The sequence below is a fragment of the Sorex araneus genome, chromosome 1 (assembly GCF_027595985.1).
Source record: "Sorex araneus isolate mSorAra2 chromosome 1, mSorAra2.pri, whole genome shotgun sequence".
NCBI classification, from domain to species: domain Eukaryota; kingdom Metazoa; phylum Chordata; class Mammalia; order Eulipotyphla; family Soricidae; genus Sorex; species Sorex araneus.
The window spans coordinates 426363042-426382389 of NC_073302.1; the positions used below are offsets into that span (position 1 = coordinate 426363042).

The window sequence follows — 19348 nt, forward strand, 5'->3', positions numbered from 1 at the left end:
AGGATCAGAAGGCAGGGCCAGACCAGGCCACGAGCACAATCAAGGAAGGGACACGGGCAGGAGGGAGTCATATCCGCCCTGCCCCAGTGGCCCCTCTTCCCTCACCCACGTGGTCCCACGTGGTCCCTCTTCCCTCACTCCAGGTTTGGTTGCAGTTGGAAGACAGGCCAGAGCTAGGGCCAAAGGGCACCACGACAGGCGATGGGGGCAGTGGAAGGAAGGTCAGGGATGACAAAGTAGTAGCCAGTGCAGGGAGCTCGGCTGCAGGGGGCAGGCATCCTGCAGACAGAGGGAGGTGAGCCGTGGACTGGACGCTGCCATTCCAGCCACATAATCAAGGGGTGATCTCAGTTCTTTAGCTTTTCTACATCTCTAGACATTTAACTCCTATTCCCACCCTCTTTGGGGCACTGGTTTCCCCAGTTCCATTTGAGCTGCTCAAGGGTGAGGAAAGTTGTATCTGGGTTTCTTTGATTCCCAGCAGAGATTCATGCCCATCTGTGGGTCAAGAAATCAGCTGGGCCTCCCCACTTTCTGCAAGATGGTGCCTGGAATTGAGCCCTCACCCCCACCCTAATCCTTAAGTCCCAGAATGGATTCTTACCCCAGCAGGATTTGAGAGGGGGTTGGGGTGCCGTGTCACTCAGACACCTGTCTGTTGAGCCCCAGCACAGCCGAGAGCAGGAAGGGCCCAAGGGTTCCAGGGTGGGCAGAGTGACTGAGGGGCAGCTGCCCAGGCACCACTACAAAAAGCAAGAGAAGACCCCCAGTTGCCAGGGATGCCCCCAGGACTGGGATTGCACAGCTTCCCATCACTCAGACTCTCTCCCGTACAACTCCAGAGGGCGCCGATCACAGACCAAACTGTGGGGAATGGTGCTTTCTGGGAACATGGAGTCAGGGAACCCTGGGGAGGTGCCTGGGAGGAGGAGAAGCAGGGAGACTCCAGCAACACCCTTCAGCTTTCCTAGCTTAGAAGCTTTAGTCTTCCTGGTTACCTGTGTAGCACTAATCCCTGGGGAAGCACTCAGGACAGCCAGATCCTGGGGAGCACCTGTAAGGCAAGGTGGATTCACTCAGAGGAAGGATCAGGCACTGGAGAGGAAGGGTAGCAGCGAGAGGCAAGAAAGGCAGCAACTTTGGCAAGGGCAGGAAGAGAAAGATGCTGCAAACCTAAACTACCTTCCTCACCAGGGCAGGGTGCAGGAAGATGAGGAAGGACTAAATCTCAGGAATGGTCAACTAGGGACAGTGCAATACTAGAGTTGGGACTCTACATGCCCAGCATCTAACACAGAACTTGGCGCATGGGTGGTACCACGAAAATCTTTGGAGGTGAATAGACGAATGGGTGGATGGGTGGATGGGCGAGTGGATGGATGAATAGATGGATGAGAGGATAGGTGAAGATTCAAACAGATGGGAAGATGAATGGATAGATGGATGGACAGATGAAAGGATGGACAGATGGATAGATGGATGAATGGGCAGATGGAAAGGTGGACAGATGGATCAATGAATGGATAGATGGATAGACAGACCAATAATAAATGGATGAGTGAATAGATGGATCAATGGATGAATGAATGGATGAATAAATGAGCTGGTGGATAAAAAGACAAATGAGTGGCTGGATGGGTGGATAGATGGATGCGAGTGAATGGACGGATGGATGGGATGCTGAGTAGGGTGGATGGATGGACAGAGAAATAACCTGGGAAGGGGCTGGAGCAATAGCACAGCGGGTAGGACATTTGCCTTGCACGCGGCCGACCCGGGTTTGATTCCCAGCATCCCATATGGTCCCCTGAGCACCGCCAGGGGTAATTCCTGAGTGCAGAGCCAGGAGTAACCCCTGTGCATCGCCGGGTGTGACCCAAAAAGCAAAAAAAAAAAAATAACCTGGGAGCTGCATTTCCCACTTGAGCTTCTCTTGTCGGCGCCATTTGGCTCTGCGATTGGAAAACCAGACCTGAGAGAGGGAAAACACAGCGTGGTTTCTCTCCACTCCCCCCTGGGCCTTCCCGAAACTCAGAATACAGACCTGGCCTCAGACCTGGCCTCCCTCCTCCCCACTCTGGCCTGTGCTCTCCTTCCCCACTGGAGCTGGAAGGCAGGGCACAGCAGTCGGGAAACCAAGAACTTTCTGGTCCAAACAAGTGTTTCTGTCACACCTTTCTCTCCACTCACCCGAACCCAAGTCTTTGCCAGCCTGGCCCATGTTCTTGTGGACTGATGATACCCTGTGGCAGAGGGACACTCACCCTCACTGTGTCATCAGGAAGAGAAGTGGCAGCAGCGAGTTTTCCACGCACCACGGAGTCAGGGTACTGGCCACGCTGGAACTCTGCAGAGGAGCAAGGGATGGGGGGAGCAGGCACGGGCCCCACACCCGCAGGGGCTCCCGGCTCCCCTCAGCTCTGAGACACAGACCTCAGAATCTCTACCCCTATGTCATGCCAGTGGCTGTTCCCCCAGGTCCTTGTTGCCAAGGACCCCTCTGACCCTCTGTCCACCCAGCTCTTCAGCACCTTTCTCCAGCGCCTCAGCTTGGCCTGGAGAGAAGACAGTCCGATTCCGGTGGCCGGTCCCTGGGTGGGGACCCCGGGCCACCTCAGAGCCATCATGGACAGTACTAGAAACAGGAGCTATGACAGCTGCCAAGGGGGACAATGGCTCACGGTGGTTGGCGATGGTGACACCTCCGGTCAGTTGGGGTCCCTGAGTCCCTGTGGCTGTGGAGAGGAGAGGACACGGAGGGTTTCAAAGCAGAGCCATGTGCTGGGCGGTCCCAGGATTTGGAGGTCCCTGCAGAGACACTGGGTGGGAAGCTTGCTCAATGCTCTGGTGCAGTACATGTTCAGTGTCTGGGGAACAGCCGCTGGGAACCAAGTTCCTATGATTCCGCAGAGCACCAGGGTGCTCAGAGCAGCGCTGCTGTAGGAGAAAGCAGGGGTGCGGAAGGCCGAGCCCTGCCCCTTCCTCAGCGAGCCCTGTCAGCTCCCAGCAGGAAACTGGGTTCTGCGTCCAGACCTGTCCACAGCGAGCTGATGGTCTCAGGAGCTCACTTGGCTTCTCGGAGTCTCGCTTTCCCTCCAGCTAGAGGAACAAGCCTGCCTGAGGGCCTCCCAGGTCCTGGTGCAGGTGAGCTGGGAGAGGAGCCCCAGCCCGGGACCCCAACACCCACCTGCTGGCCTGAGCGGGGCCCAGGACAGGCTGGGGTCCTCCTGCAACGCCCGCAGGACTCGGTTGATGGAGGAGACCTGGGGGTGTCAGGGTGATGAGACGGAGGGTGAGCTCAGGTCAGGGCCGTGTGTTGAGGGTATTTCCCCGATGTTCCTTCTCCTCTCATGGCCCCATCCATGACCCTTCCCAGAGGCAACCTCGTGTGCCCCCCACGCTCTGTCCTCACCCCTCACCACCAGCCCGCCTTCCAGAAGACAAGTGTATGGGTTAGCAGAGAAGCTAGAGGCCCAGAAGGGGGGAAATCCTCATGGGGGTTTTCGTGCTTGATCCCCAGCACCTCATGGTCCCTTGAACAGGGGAAGGAATGATCCCCAAGCACTTCCGTGTGTGATCCATGCTCCCAGCCTCCCCCACCTCCCAGTCTGGGTGAGTGAGCCAGGCTGTCCGTTTCTGCACGGCCAGCACAGGGCACTCACGCTGGGGGTCTTGTCCCGGCTGCAAAGCCCCTCGGCCCGGAGCTGCCGCTGGATCTCCCAGGCGAACAGGGCCGGGCGCTCGCCCTTCAGCTGAGCGATTCGCGCCACCACAGCGGGGGTGGCCAGGCGGGGCTTGCTGCCCCCAGTCCCCTGGGGCTCCAGGACACCCGTGCGGTAGTAACGGCTCAGGATCTTGCTCACGCAGCCGTTAGATACCTGCACCAGATGAGAAGCGGGGACAGGTAAGGCCCCCCCCGGGGAAGCTGGATTCCCCATCCCGACCCCCAGGGACATCTTTCCCCTTCCTACCCCTCCACCTCCCATCTGCCGCCGGTCCCCTTCACCAGTGACCGTCCCAACCCCACCTTCAGGCGCCGGGAGATGTCACAGGGCCGCATCCCGCCCACCGCCAGCCGCACGATCTGCCGCCGCGTATCCAGGGGCAGGGGCCGCCCATTCACAAAAAGCCCCCCAAGCTGATTCACGCTGCTGACCCCTGGCGCGAGAAGGAGGTGTCCACACCCCAACCTCCCTGCTCCCCACCCACCTGCAGTGTTAGGACTCCAGGGGTGACAGCTCGTCCCCCACTTGGCTCCCCTTCTGTCCCGGGGTTCCCCAAGCAAGCCCCCCCCCCGCATTTGATTTGTAGAAGGGAAATCCCCAGTGGTGCTGCTGGTTGGGGGGTGCTCTTTGGGGGCCACTCTGAGTGCAGCAGCTATCAGTCCAGCAGTGCTGAGGGGCGCCAGGGACCTGGGATTGTGTAGGGGATGCAAACTCTGCCTTGGGGAGGGAGGGTTGGGCCATCCCCAGGGATGTTCAGGCTTCTCCTGGCCCCTTCCTTAGGGAATCACTCCTGGTAGTGCTTGGGGGATCATAGGCAGTGTTGGGGATCAAACCCTGGGTTGGCTGCATGCCAATCAAGCACCTTGTCCTAGCTCTCTGCCCGCGTCAAACTCTGGAGCCCACACCTGCTAGGCCTGTGCCCTTCTGCTGGAGCAGAACTCTGGGCCACCGGGCCACTTTCCTCAGAAGCTGGACCATGGCAAGTCTGTGCTCATGGCCACGTACGCTGACCACACAGGAGGCAGGATGGACCAGGGAGGAAAGTTTGAAGCTTCTCTTCTGCTTACCCACACCCAGGACAATCACCAAGTGCCCCGTGAGACCCTGAGGACCAGTAAAGAGCTCCGACATTGTCTCTCCCCCCAACCTCCACCCCTTAGGCTCGGGTCTCACCGTCCTGCTGCATGCTTGGGGCCACTGCCCTCTCCCAGGACTGACTGCAAAGGCACTCAGGAGAGGACAGTTCCTGTTTCACTCCAGCGGCGGACCTGCAAGCATCATCCAGGGGGTTGGGGGAGAATCTCTCTTTTTTGAATGAAAAAAATCTTAATGAGGGGCATACCTGGCAGTGCCCAGGGCACTCCAGGGATTAATCCCCTGGCAACGATTTGTAAAATGGACACCCTACCCACTGTAATATTTCTCTGAACACATCCCCCACCCCGATACCCTTTGTTGGGAAGGGTGCATCTGGCAGTGCTCAGGGCCTACTCTTAGCTTTGTGCTGAGGAGTGATCCCTGGTGGTGCTCAGGAAACCAAAGGCATTGTCAGTGATTGAATTAAGGGTTGGACACAGCAGTGCAAGGCAAGTGTCTTAACCCCTATAAACCTATGCACTCACTCACTCTCTCTCTCTCTCTCACTCTCTCTGTCTCTGTCTGTCTGTCTCTGTCTCTGTCTCTCTTTCTCTCTCTCTCTCTCTCTCTCTCTCTGTCTCTCTCTCTCTCCTGCGTGCTATCCCATGCTTAGAATGACCTTGGAAAGTAGCATCTGGTGATACAGGCTCAGATCTCTGAAACATGCAGGAGAATATCTAAGATCATTAAAACTCTCGAGATCATAGATTTTGTTTCTATGATGAAACAAAATGACACAGGCTGGCTGAGGACTAGGAGTTTCCTGAAAACCTGACAAGAAGTTTAGGAGGTGGGGATAGAGGTTTCCTCTCATTTGCTAGGAAAGGCCAGAGGTGGGAAGGGATGGTGTTTCCAAAGGCACAGATCGCCCCTGTTCCAAATGGGCACCTTTCTACTGAGAGCTCTCAGAGCCCTATCAGCCTTGGGGGGATGCACTTGAACCAGGGCTCCTCTCTCCTTAGTACGTTCATATTCAAAAGGATCAGAATCTAAAACAGAATATTCCATGCAGAGTCTGGAGAGAGGACAGCTGGTAGGGCACTTGCCTTGCACATGGCTGATCTGAGTTCAACCCCCAGCATCCCATATGGTTCCCTGAGCACTTCCAGGATTATACGGAACACAGAATCAGGAGTAACTCTTGCGTATTGCCAGGTTTGGGTCATCGCACACCTCCCCACACACATACAGTTCCATTAAGTCAGGAGAAAGTCACACATAAGCAAAGATCCCTTTGGTCCAAGCTGGAAGCCCTAGGCGCCCCAAATTCAAGGCTCTGTCTCACTACCAGACAGCTCTTGAGGTCCAGACCTCGGGACATCAGAGAGCTTCCTTCAGAACACTTTTAATTAGGGATGGAGTCTCTTACTCCTGTTTTTATGCCCATCAGGAAGCTCAGGGAAACAGGTGTCTCAGTTTGTCCCTAAGCATTGAGTCCTGGGCATCAGAAGCAGAGATGAGCAAATCCAAGTCCTGAGTGGTCCTGGAGACATATGCCCCAGCTAGCACTAATCTCTAGGGTTGCTTGCTATTCACACTGCAAAGTTCTAGATACCTCAGTGAAACTTTCCCTTCAGGATGGAGGGAATGAAAGAAAAGAGATAAGGGGTTTCACTTCCCCGAAAGATTATAGCACAACTGGGCAGAGAAACTACTCAAAGCTCATTGAACAGACTCCTGTAAGTCTCAGAGCCCTTCACGTCCCCTTCAGCTCCCATCATCCCAGAAGAAGCAGAGAGCTCACCAAAAAGAAAACTGGGGAACATATTGGGATTCTCACAAATCAGGGACCACCCAGTGAGAAAAACCCAAGATTTAGGAGCTTGAAAGAAGTCCAGCCCCAGATCCTGGGCTCTCTTTCTCTGCCCTCTTCCTGCCCCTAATGTATCATTGTCACCAAAGCCATGGAGGCAGGGACAGGAGCAGGTGGCAGGCTGTGAGTGGAAGGGCTCTGTCAGGATAGGCAGAATGGGGAGCCCAAACCCTGAATCCTTAATAAGATTGTGTGTCCCTAAGTGATCAGAGCTCAGAGGAGCTGTGAGGATTGGGTTTCCATACTACCCAAACACACCATCTCCCAAAAGTGGAATCATCCACAACCCACAACCCTACTCACAAACAAAAACCCTCCTCCCCCAAATCCCTCCACACCCCAATCCCCAACATTCATATGAATTTTCATTCTCAAAGAACTGGTGCCTATGGGTTAGGGAAACAGGATGGGAGAGCAGGAAGGTGGGAAGACAGAGCAGGGGAGAGGTTGACTTGGCCACACAAAGAGAGAGCAGGGGAGGCAGAGCAGACAATGAGCCTGCAGAGGAGCTACCTGTGTGCAATGAGGTGGGAGCTGCAGAGGGCAGGGCTCGCTCTCCTGGCTTGGGTTCTTGAGGTCCCTGGAGGCTCCAGGGATGGTGGGGGTCTGCTCCTGGCCAGTCTCCACTCTGCTCCTGTGTTAGTCCTGACAGGGGGTCCAGAGCTGCACAAAGCCTGTGCTCAGAGGCAGAGGGCAGCCTCTGGGAGCAGCCAGTGATGTCATAGGCCTTGAGCAGAGGAGAGAGGAGGAGGGAGGTGTGCATGGGGCTGACTGGCACTGGCCCTGAGGCAGGGCAAATCACAACCAAGGACCCACTGTGTCCTTCTGTGGGGCATCTCCAGAGCCCACCTAAGGGTCCACCTGCCATGGAAACAGACCCACAGCCCCTCTCATGCAGGCCCCCCAGACCCCAAGTACATCGCTTGAGGTGCCAAATTCCTGGAAAGGAAATGGAAAACACGGGAGATGGAGGATTTCAGGTTATATCTTCAAGGATTTAGTGTATATCCAAAGGTGACTTCCGGAGCCACAGACACAGTTTCCTGAACAGACACACATGTGTAGGTAGAGGGAGTTGGCTTCTGGGCCATGCACGTATTCATGTTCCTATAGACCCTAAGTGGGTCTGTTGACTGATCCCAAAATCCTAACCACGCGGACCCCTAGATCTGAGAGTCAGAGGGTGCATGTAGAAGAGTGTGTCATACGGTGTTGGTTCTGTACTGAGGGTCCCCTTCAATTGTTCCATTGGTTCCTTGACTGAAGTGCTCCCTAGGATGAGATCTTGTCTGGGAACAGGGGCTCCTTGGACTTCAGAATTCTGAAAAGTGATGGCAGGGTGAGGATGGTAATGGAGGAGGAGGAGATGGCTGGAGGTGGGGAGGGGTGGGGGGATGAGCCCCAAGGGTGGTTAGAACGAGGTAGGCTGTCTCTCCAGATGATAGCAGACTCTGCCTCACTGGGATCTGGTGCTTTTAGACATGTCCATTATCAACTGATGTTCCTGTTCCTTAGAGAGTACCATGGCTGGGGTGGGGATCACCACTGGCTGGAAAGATGATTCTGTGGAATGCGATGCTGGGAACGAAACCTTGCTACAGAGCATGAAATCATCGCCACCATGGGCTTGGGAAAGTCCTTTGTGGATTTGAAAGAACAACAGGGAAAGTCCTCTAGGTTGCCGCCATGCCTTGATTCTGTGGACCCCTCATGTGGCTCGGGCTGAAATACGCAGGGTTTGGAGCAGTAGGACCAAGGGGAAAGGATGGATGGCACTGGGGCACTGGTCAGTGCTTTGGTCTCAGGGGAGATGGGGATGAGGGTTAGATATTCAGCTCAATTCTGGGATGGTAAATTCTTGTTCTCAAGGCATGGTCAAAAGTAAACCAGAAATGCGCTTTCTGCCTGTTTCCCACATAATCCTCCCCTCTTCCGACCCCCTTCAGCAACCCCAGAGCCCTGGGTGCGGGGAGATTGGGCTTGGGCTGTAATTTCAGCACTGCGGGAAGGACAGCACTTGCCCAAGAGTCCTGGAACCCTTAGAGTCCCAGGGCCCCAGGGGGCTCCCAAGTTCTCTGGGTCAAGGCTGGGTCAGAGGAGGCCCCAGCGGAAGGCCAGGGGATTTGGGTCTTAGACCCCCTTTTCTGGATCATCTCCTGGATCTGGGGGCACAAAGCTCCAAATCCTGACCTGTGATTTTCATAGACAGATGCATGAGGGTGGAGATTAGGGGTGTCAGGGGGAGAAGGGACCAGCCCTGGCAGATGGTGGTGTAGTGATTCCCCCCTTAACTACCCTCTCCCCCTGGCTTTACAACGTGCTCCTGGGTCTGAACAAACACAGGCATTCGACCCAGTAGTGATAGGAAGCGGGAGAGGAGCGGCAGGGCCCTGCCAGGGGCGCCTGACCAACCCAGAGACTCAGCCTCTCGGCCCTCTGCCCAACGCGCCAGACTGTTTGAGAAGCAAATATCTCCCTTAACTGTCTGACTCTCTCAACCGCCCCCTCCGGGTTTGGGGCTAATTGTCCCTCATTAGCTGAGCCCCGGCCCCAGGCTGCCGCCAGCCCCCGCCATCTGCTCACAATTACACATTAACTCAAAGGTCTTGCCATCCGCCAGCCGCGCTGTGCGCCCCTCTCCAGAGCCAGCAGCCGCCGTCCCAGCGTGTCCCTTGAGTGATGGAGATCCCCGAATGCCGGCTGCCTCTGGCCCCCCCAGTCCCCGATACAAAGCCCGCAGTTGTGGGGCAAAGATACGTCCTCCGGAGAAGCGGCTGGAGTTCCCCTGGCCTCCTCCAGGGGCCAGAAGACCCGGCGAGTCCGTGCGTAAAGCTGGGGCGCCCAGGGCGCAGCCGGCGCGGAGAGCCGGGCGTTAGTCGGCAGCCAGCCCAGAGCCTTGGGCTCTGCGCGCGCGAGCTGCCGCCACCTCCAGGCAGTGCCCACGCCTCCCGGTGGCTCCTTTTAGGGGGTTGAACGGTTCTGGCCCCCATCTCCCCACTCCCGGGAAAGAACCGTCGCGCGCTAGCCAAGCCAGCCCTTGGCTCTCCGGAGCGCGCATTTTGCCACTTTGCCAAACCCGCCGCAAGGGGTTCCTTGCTCAGTCATAGTTGATGCTTTGCTACAAAGACGTTGGGAATGTGCCGGGTATGTGCGCCAGCGGGGCCCTGGAACCTCAGTCTCCCACCCCACTCCAAAGCTTGATGCAGTCTCTGTCCGGGCTCTTCCAAACCACGTTGTCTTTCTTGTTTGTTTGATGTGGCCACATCCGGCAGTGCTCAGGGCTTACTCCTGGCTCTGCACTCATGGATAGCTCCTGGCGGGCTCGGGGAAACCCTACAGGGTGCGGGTAGGATTGGATCTGGGTGCCTGGAAAGCGCCCTACGCATCTCCGTATCACCAACAATGTCGTTTACCCCGTCCATCCCTGCGCTTCCTGGCTCAGCTTCTAGAACGCCAGGAGCCCCGCTTCCTCCCTTCTCGGACGGGGAAGGAGTGAAGAGGCGACCTCCCAAGGGTGGCCTTTAACCGGGAACCCAGCCCCCACTGCCCTTCTACCCCATGCGTCTCAGCGAGGCTCTGCTGGGAGACAGTGATGAGACTTTGTCCCCCTTGACAACCCAATCGCAGCCCGGCTGGCTGGCTGGGGAGGTCAGAGAGGATATGGTTAGTTGGCCGGAAAATACACGGGATGCGCGGGTGTCAGAACCCCGCGGCTCTCCAACCCCGGACCGGCACCATAAATGCAGGCCCTGCTTGCTTGGTTCCGGCAAGCAACACCCCTACTAATAAGGGGAAAGAAGCCGCGGTGGGGGTGGAGGCTATCTTCAGACCCTCCGGCTCAGTCTGTTCCTTGGCAACTGTTCACTCCGCTCCCCTCAAAGCTTCTCCTGCACCACCCTGTTCCCTGAGCACGCTAGAGTTTTAAAGGCGAGCAGCAATCCATTTGGAAAAACACACTGTACTTAAACTACTTTAGAAACCAGTCTTGTACTTCCAGAGTACTTACCAAGGGCGGCACAGAGGATCCCCACCACAAACATCTTTCATGATTCGTATTGCACATTTGTTGTCATTAACAAATACTGATTAGGTGATTGTTAATTAAAGTTCACCCTTTCTTTGGACTTCTGTGGTCCCCAATACCTCTTTCTGTTCCATGCAGGTCCCCACTTTCTGTGTGATTCTCACGGTCCTGATAGTCCTCTTGACCATGGCGACACTTTCTCTGCTTTTATTAACTTTGAGCCACACCAGAAGGTGCTTGGGGTCTACTCTGAACTCTGCGTGCGATTAGGGGTTTCTTGGCACTGCTTGGGGACCATGCAGTGCCAGGGATTGAGTCTGGGCCTCCTGATTGCAAGCATACACTGAGCCCTTCGAGCCACGTCCCCAGTCCTCAAGAAAATATACCCTGGGGTTGGAGCGATAGCACAGCGGGTAGGGCGTTTGCCTTGCATACGGCAGACCTGAGTTCAATTCCCAGCATCCCGTATTGTCCCCTGAGCATTGCCAGAGGTAATTCCTGAGTGCAGAGCCAGGAGTAACCCCTGTGCATTGCCGGGTGTGACCCAAAAAGCAAAAATTTAAAAAAAAATTAAAAAAGAAAGAAAATATACCTTGTCCTCTGCCCAAGGATGCTGGGGATCCAGCCCAGGGCCTCACACGCATAAGGCAAGTGCTCTGCCACTGAGCCTTGCCTTTAGCCCCCTTGTCATTTGGAAGAGGTGGGTATTTTGAACATGCCTCCAGTGGGATTTTGAATGAGGCTTTCCTCAAGGTCGGAGGGTTTGAGTAAAACTCTCTTCCTGCAAAGTGGCTGTACCATTTTCTCTCCCACAAGTGCTTCTGTGGTTTCATATCCCCACCAGTAGTCACTGTTGTCAGTGATCCAGAGTTGGGTCACTGTCACGCAACCAAAGGTTAAAAGTGCCACTCTCCTCACATCCTATTCAGGGCACTGGCTGTAAACACGGTCACTATTGATGTTGAGCTGTGTTTAGGCGCTTCTGCAGCTCAGCTCTGACCCTGCCTCGCCTGCCCTCAGGAGGAAGACCTCAGCACAGCGCACACTTAAGATGCAGGGAGCAATACCTCGCGTGGTCGGAGCCTGAGTGTGCATCTAAATCACTGGGACTTTTCCAGCCCAGAACATTTCTTTCCTGTCCTATTTTTTATAATGTTTAAATTTTATTTTCATAAAGTTGTTCACAGTAATTGATTACATCCAGCATTTCAACACCAATCCCACCACCATTGCACCTTCCCACCATAATCACTTCAAGTTTTCCCACCATCACTCAAGCCTGCCCCACAGGCAGATGCTAGACAATTTATTTTGTACTGCTTTGTTATGAATAGCATGTGATGTCTGTAAGGGTCTGTCTCACAGTGACTCAACAAAAAAGTAAAAAAAAAAAAAAGAGGGGCTGGAGCAATAGCACAGCGGGTAGGGCATTTGCCTTGCACGCAGCCGACCCAGGTTTGATTCCCAGCATCCCATATGGTCCCCTGAGCACCGCCAGGAGTAATTCTTGAGTGCAGAGCCAGGAGTAACCCCTGTGCATCGCCGGGTGTGACCCAAAAAGAAAAAAAAAAAAGAGATGTCGTGTCCAGAAACATCTCTGCTGTGAGCTGCTCGATTCCAAGATTTATTTGTGAGTCTCTAGATCATGGTCATTAATGCACTTAAATAGCACCCAGAGGCAGTTTGTGGGCATGACAGCCAGGACCCTGGAAGGGTGGGGACATGGAAAGGGACAGCCCAGTCTGAACTCCTTGAGGCCAGGTGTTTTCAGTCACTGGTCCCACATACCTGGGTTTTTTTAGTGGATTTATTCTCTTGTGTGGGGGGCTCAGGACGGACCTGTGAAGATCGGTCGTGACGGTGGCGGCAATTGGGTTCTGGAGGTTTGCAGCCTCCAGCAGGGGTTCCTTTGGGGCAGGCGGAGAGAGGACACCTGCTTTTGTCTGAGGTGCCCCTGTGAAGTCAGCCCAGCACAACGTCTGGAAACATCTCTGCTGCGAGATGCTCAGTTCCAAAATTCATTTGTGTGTCTGCTGTCCCATTTTTTAATTCAACAGTTCATTCACCTCAGTGTGGATTTGTAGATGGCTTTTCTATTCTTTGGCTGAGAATTCAGTGTGTTACTCCATAATATTAATTTTTTTAGGTCACATCTGGCTGTGCTCAGGGCTTACTCCTAGCTCTACACTCAGGGATCACTCCTAGCAGGCTCAGGGAACCAGGTGGGGTGCCGGGGATTGAACCAGGGTCAGCCACATGCTAGGCAAGCACCCTATCTCAGTATGTACAGTGAGTCCAGCATCTCAGTATGCTGCTGTACTTGCTTGGTTAGGTTGTTCCTGTGTGGGCAATCATGGGTCTTTCTGTTGATTTCTGTGCCTGTGTGGGTCCCTGTGGCAAACCCCCATTCTTGTTGGGTGGGGTGTGTGTGTCTTCTTTACTCTGACTCTGCAAGATGCTCTAGGCTTATCTAGTACATTTCTTATTCTAGAAACAGTCATTTCTCCAAGGAGCCCTTCAGCCTTTTGTTGGAGAATGGTTTGAGAAATGAATATCAACGCTAGGTGCTAGTGCCCTTAGGTTCTCCCAGTTGATAGTGCAAAGAAATATATGTGCACCCAGATCACTCCTGTGTATAATTATCAACTTCTACATGTAACCATTGGAATCTATATTTAAAAAATGAACTCCCTTGATGCTGCTAAAGCCAGACACTTATTATATAAATTCTTCTAGTTTCTTCCCTTGCTTACCAAGGAACTCCCACTCCAAAAGGGAGGCACCTGGTCCCCATAATCTACTCTCCTTAATTGGTACTCACTTCATTAAGCTTCGTTAATGGCTCAGTTCCTGTAAATGTGCATAGCTGTGTCAGAATTGTTAACCATAGCCCCCTGAGGAACAACTTGTCAACAGAGTCCAGTTCTTAGGTACAATTAATTTTACCCTGGGTCTTGAAGATGCCTCTCATTTCCCAAGTTACTGAAGAAGTCAGCAGTGTCCCCATTGTCCCCTTCAGTGGGAAACTTGCATGCCTTTTCAAAGAAGCTGGATCATTTTGTCATGCTCTGCATTTTACCTTGGAAATCCCCAGATCCCGTCGTGAATTCTATTTACCCTAAAGTGCCCTCTTAAAGGGAGAGAAGGAAAGTGCCTGCCATAGAGCCTTAGAGGCAGTCTGTGGGTGGGGGTGGCTGGGGGTGGGGGGGGGTGGCAAGAGGGAAACTGGGGTCATTATTGATAGGAAATGGACACTGGTGGAAGGATGGGTGTTGAGTCATTGTATGACTGAGACCTGATCATGAACAGCTTTCTAACTATGTATCTCACAGTGACTCAATTTAAATAAATAAATAGATAAAGTTCCCTCTTTATGTTGTAAAGTTCTACAGGTCTGGATCAATGCACACTGCTTTGTGTATCCAATGATCCAGATCCAGAGAATAGTGAAGACCCACCCCAACCCCCACCCAGTGCTTTACCCACTAACCAGGCTCCCTAGCCCCCTCTTTTCGACCACCACTATTATTTTATATTTTCCAGAATGTTATATAATGGAGTCAAACAGTATGTAGCATTTTAAGACTAGTTTCTTTCACTTAGTGGTGGCTACATCTAAGGTTCCTCAAGGTCTTTTCATGACTCTGTAGCTCATTTCTTTCAGTGCTGAGAAATAATACTAAAATTTATCTATTTACTAACTACAGGACATTTAAGTATGGCTTTGTTGCTTGCTTTCTTTCTTTTTGCAATTTTTATATATTTTATTTTCATAAGGTAGTTCACAATAGTTCATTGCAGATAATATTCAAACACAAATCCCAACATTGAACACCTTCCCGCCACAATAAGAGGAAAGTGTGCGAAGGTTGCTGTATTTCATTCTGGAGCCATTTAAGCCCATATATAAGAGAATACAAACAAGTATGTTAAAACCAAACAAATGTGTGCTACTTTTGGTACGTAAGTGGCCTAGAGTGTAAGAGGTCACTCTAGGAAATCCTGTGTTGCTCTCTTCTGGGAGTTTTAGTTTATAGTCTCTGGATCTTGACCGTTGATGAGATTACATGGCACCAGGGGAAGTTTCTGGGTGTGACTGCTAAGCCACTGGAAAACTAGTGACCTGGGGGGAGGAGGGCAAGTCCCGATCTGAGCAGGGTTGGAGATCTCAGTCACAGGTCTCAAATACCTGGGTTTTTCTGCCAGTTCCCACTTAGGTGAGGCTAGTCCGAGCATGTGGAGAGTGGCCTTGAGCATGGTGGCAGTTGGGTTCTGAAGGTTTTTGGCTGCCAGGGTTCTGCTTGGGGTGGGGAGGGAGACTCAACCTGGCCCCCTCTGAGGTGCCAGGGTGAAGACAGCCTGGTGTGGGGTCAGGACATTCTGCCGCTTTGTTGCTTCCATGTTTGGGAAACTATCAATAAGACTGAAGCTAATGTAAACACCTTGTGCCGAGTTTTGTGCAGAGACACGCATTTCCAATTAATGTGACTAAACTTTCCAGGAGGCCGAATCAGAGAAGTGCATGTCTGACTGTCTTTCTACACAGTGTTGCACAGGATAACATTGGTTTGTCCTTTCAGCCTTGCCACAGGGAGCTTAGGTTTGTTGAGTTATTCCCATCACAGTGCTCCCATTCCTCTGTGTTTATTTGTAACCTCTTTCTTTGTACTCTGTTGATTTTTAAATATTGTTTTCCTCTTCTCCTTAAGTCCTTTGCATAGTTATTTCAGAGCAATGTCCTTTTTATATGGGCACAAGAAGGTAGTTCTTGGGAGTTCATTGACTCTGAATGATATTTTCCTCCTGGACATCTGTTCTCTCAACCTAAGCCTCAGTTGCCCTTATTTCCTAGCACCCCCAAAGCAAGGTCCTGACAAGGGACTGGATGGACCCAGGGAAAGCTGTGAGCCATGTGTGACCCTGGCATCAAAATGGGCCTGGCCAAAGTGCCATAATATTTAACTATAAGTTAAGAGCATGGTCATGGAAAAATGCTGTCATGATCCAAAAAGCAATAACTAGATTTGGATCCTGTTAGGGTTAGGAATGATTAATCCGGCATGAGCACTGTAGTCTGAGTCTGTGGTAAGATGTCCCCAGGAGAACTATCCTACAAGCCTCAATGTATCTTTTACTGTGTCCATACAAAATAACTAATATTAAAAAATAGAATTGGAGGGGCCGGAGCGATAGCACAGCGGGTAGGGCGTTTGCCTTGCACGCGGCCGACCCGGGTTCGATCCCCGGCATCCCATATGGTCCCCCAAGCACTGCCAGGAGTAATTCCTGAGTGCAAAGCCAGGAGTAACCCCTGAGCATCGCTGGGTGTGACCCAAAAAGCAAAAAAAAAAAATAAAGTAGAATTGCGCTGGAGCAATAGCACAGTGGGTAGGGCGTTTGCTTTGCACGCGGCCAACCCGAGTTCAATTCCCAGCATCCCATATGGTCCCCTGAGCACCGCCAAGAGTGATTCCTGAGTGTAGAGCCAGGAGTAACCCCTGTGCATAGCCAGGTGTGACCCAAAAAGCAAAAATAAATAAATAAATAAATAAAAAGTAGAATTAAGTGTTAATCAAGAAGTTAGCTGTTAATTAAATTATTGACTAAGGAGAGGAGAACCCCCCCTAGGTGGTATTTCTGCCCTTGAGCCTGATCTGCAAGGACTTTTGATATGTTGATTTTGCTGCTGCCTGAAGAGGTGTGGTGTCTACTCTCCCCAGTGTAGAGAGTTGGAGAGATGAGAGAGAGAAGAAGAAGGAGGAGGAGGAGGTGGAGGAGGGGAGAGGAGGAGGAGGAGAGGAGGAGGAGGAGAGGAGGAGAGGAGGAGGAGGTGAAGGAGGATGAGGAGGAGGTGGAGGAGGGGAGAGGAGGAGGAGGAGAGGAGGAGAGGAGGAGGAGAGGAAGAGGAAGAGGAAGAAGAAGAAGAAGAAGAAGAAGAAGAAGAAGAAGAAGAAGAAGAAGAAGAAGAAGAAGAAGAAGAAGAAGAAGAAGAAGAAGGAGAAGGAGAAGGAGAAGGAGAAGGAGAAGGAGAAGGAGAAGGAGAAGGAGAAGGAGAAGGAGAAGGAGGAGGAGGAGGAGGAGGAGGAGGAGGAGGAGGAGGAGGGAGGAGGGAGAAAGGAAGGAGGGAGGGAAAGAGAGGGAGGGAGGGAGGGGAGAGAGGAGAGAGAGAGAGAGAGAGAGAGCACTCGAGAGAGTAGGGCAGCAAGATGGAGCACACAGAGAGACTAGCAAGGGGGACAGAGGGAGAAAAATGTCAGGGGAAGAATGAGGAGCAGGTGCGTGGAGACAGAGACCAGGCTGCGAGATGGAGCATGGAGAGAAGAGCGGGAGAGACAGGAGACGGGAATGAGCCGCAGTGTGACACTAGAATGGGGAACTTAGTGAGACTGGAACAGGCATGTGGGAGAATGGAATAAACGGCTACTGTTTGGCCAAACCAGCTTGGCCCCTGTTTCCTCCTTCGTCTGCCCATGGCCTGGGCCGCCCCAGGAGGGTGAGCGGTCCGAGCCCACTGAATCTGGACAGTGAGAGGGAGAGCGGCAGGGGCTTTCCCTAGCCACCCAGAGAGTATAGAGTGTTGTGCCATTTCCCCTCCCCTACCAGCAATGGAGGAGTGCTTCTGTGGCTTCACATCTTCACCAGTACTGGCTATTTTCTCAGTGGTCCAGAGTTGGGCAATTGTAACGGACATGTAGCAATAGATCCTCATTTTCATTTTCCTGATGATGACTGATGTGGGACATATGCTTATTTGACTTCACTATATCTTCCTTGGTGATTTGTCTCTTAGGATCTTAAGTTCATTTGATTTATTTTTAGGGCCACACCTGGTGATGATCTGGGATTGCTCCTGGCTCTGCAGCCAGGAATTACTCATGACAATGCTCAGGGGACCATATGGGATGCCAGGATTGAACCCAGGTCAGTTGTGTTCTAGGCAACCACCTTACTTTTTGTGCTATCTCTCTGCTCTCATTTGGTCCATTTACAAATCAAATGTGTTTTCTTTCTATTTTTTGTTGTTGTTGTTGGTGGTGGTTGTTTTGGTTTTGTTTTTTACCCCTTCTCTTTTTTTTCCCCACTGTTGAGTTTTAACTTTTAGTATGGATAATGATCCTCATCTGTGTCTTTTATCCTAATCTTGTTTGCTTGCTTATTTGAGGCCCACACCCCAGCAATGCACCCGGCATGCTCTCAGATCACTCCTTCGTCCTATGCAGTGTCGAGAATGGAACTGCAGAGACTTCATGAAAGGTAAACACCTTGCGCCCATACTATCTCTCTGACCCCTCTTCCTTCATTTTAATAATTATTTTTATTATAACTTAGGTAACATCACTATAATATTTTTTATAATATTGATGCACAAAGTCACTGCAGCCCACCCTCAGCAATGCACCAAGACCCTCTATCACTGTCCTTACATGACCTCTAGTCCATCTCTTCATTTCCCACTAACCCGCCCACTGCTTGGTAATCTGAGTTTTGTTATCCAAGGCCCAGGGACCAGTTAGCTTTAATTTAACAAATACCCACAAAACACCTACTATATGCCAGGCCCAAGGATAACTAATGGTGAATAAAAATGGGCAAAAAATATTGGTCTTAGGTTTGTCATACCCACAGTGCTATAGGGATACTCCTGGATCTGTGCTCAGCAATTATTCCTAGCGTGCTCAGGGAACCATGTGGAACTTGGGCTTACCTGTCTGCAAAGCATGCACTCAGTCTGTTGAGCTATCTCTCTAGACTTTTAGGCTGACATTTGAAAAAAAAATTCTGAGTGTCAGTTTTCTACACCTATGAAATGGGATAGAAATGGTATATACTTCCTAGGACTTTTATAGCAGGTAAGTGGGTATATTGTAAACAACATGCAATGTAGAAAAGATGGAAACTTTTGCTGCTACGTGGATGGATCTGGAAAGTTTCATGTTGAGTAAAGTTAGGAAAGAAACAGGTTCACAATAATCGCTTTCATATGTGAGATAAAAAGAGACACAGGAGGGATATGACAAATATCCAAAGACAGCAGAAACCAAAAACCAGTCTTGGGTAAGAAGCTTACCACAGGGGTGACAGGGGGAAAGGATTAAAAAGAGGGAAGGAGGCTGGGACTGTGGCAGAGGGAAGTGGACCCTCTGAGGGAGGGTGTGGTGAGGGATTGAGTAACGCATGGAACACTATCATCAACGGCATTCTAAGCCACAGTGTGTAAATTAAACATTTTAAAATAAATGTTTAACTTACACACTGTGTAATTTAAAATTTATGCAAAATTTATACATAAAAGTATGCAAAAATTTATATTAACAAACATGAAATTTCTGGGTCAGGAAAAAAATGACATGTGAGGTAAGCAGTATGTCCTTACTGTTCTTCCTGCTTTACTGAGTCCTAGTGTGTGCAGTGACTTACACTTCTCTTATGACTGAGTTCAGTAGCACCTACTGGGGCAATTCCAGCTCCTGGTTGTCTTTCTCTTTGTATCTTCACTTAAAATGCCTTTATCTCTGGGTTTTTCAACCCTACACATTAAATACCTCCTCTGAGGGGGAGTTCTCTTGCCCAGAGTGGGTGGAGGGAGAGTCAAATGCCCATCTTTATTATTTTTTGTTCGTTTTATTTTTTTGGGGGGGCATGCCTGGC

The 19348-nt window shown here is 51.7% G+C and overlaps 1 protein-coding gene across 1 annotated transcript; it reads right to left on the reverse strand.

The window, feature by feature from the left end:
- Nucleotides 1-222: 222 nt before the first annotated feature.
- On the reverse strand, nucleotides 223-4911 carry PAX4 (paired box 4). Its single transcript, XM_055123749.1, has 10 exons — nucleotides 4899-4911; nucleotides 4028-4158; nucleotides 3663-3878; nucleotides 3188-3263; nucleotides 2532-2657; nucleotides 2265-2347; nucleotides 1903-1972; nucleotides 999-1054; nucleotides 601-743; nucleotides 223-274 (listed from the first exon to the last, which is right to left on the reverse strand). Exons 1-10 carry the CDS (start codon nucleotides 4909-4911, stop codon nucleotides 223-225), a joined length of 966 nt encoding a protein of 321 aa, XP_054979724.1.
- Nucleotides 4912-19348: the final 14437 nt, after the last annotated feature.

Excerpts from the sequence above, each read along its gene's own strand:
- PAX4 (XM_055123749.1), bottom strand. Across the intron at positions 3,879-4,027 it reads ACATCTCCCGGCGCCTGAAG|GTATCTAACGGCTGCGTGAG; the intron begins GTGGGGTTGGGA and ends CATCTGGTGCAG. Across the intron at positions 2,658-3,187 it reads GGCCCCGCTCAGGCCAGCAG|CTGTCATAGCTCCTGTTTCT; the intron begins GTGGGTGTTGGG and ends CCCCCTTGGCAG.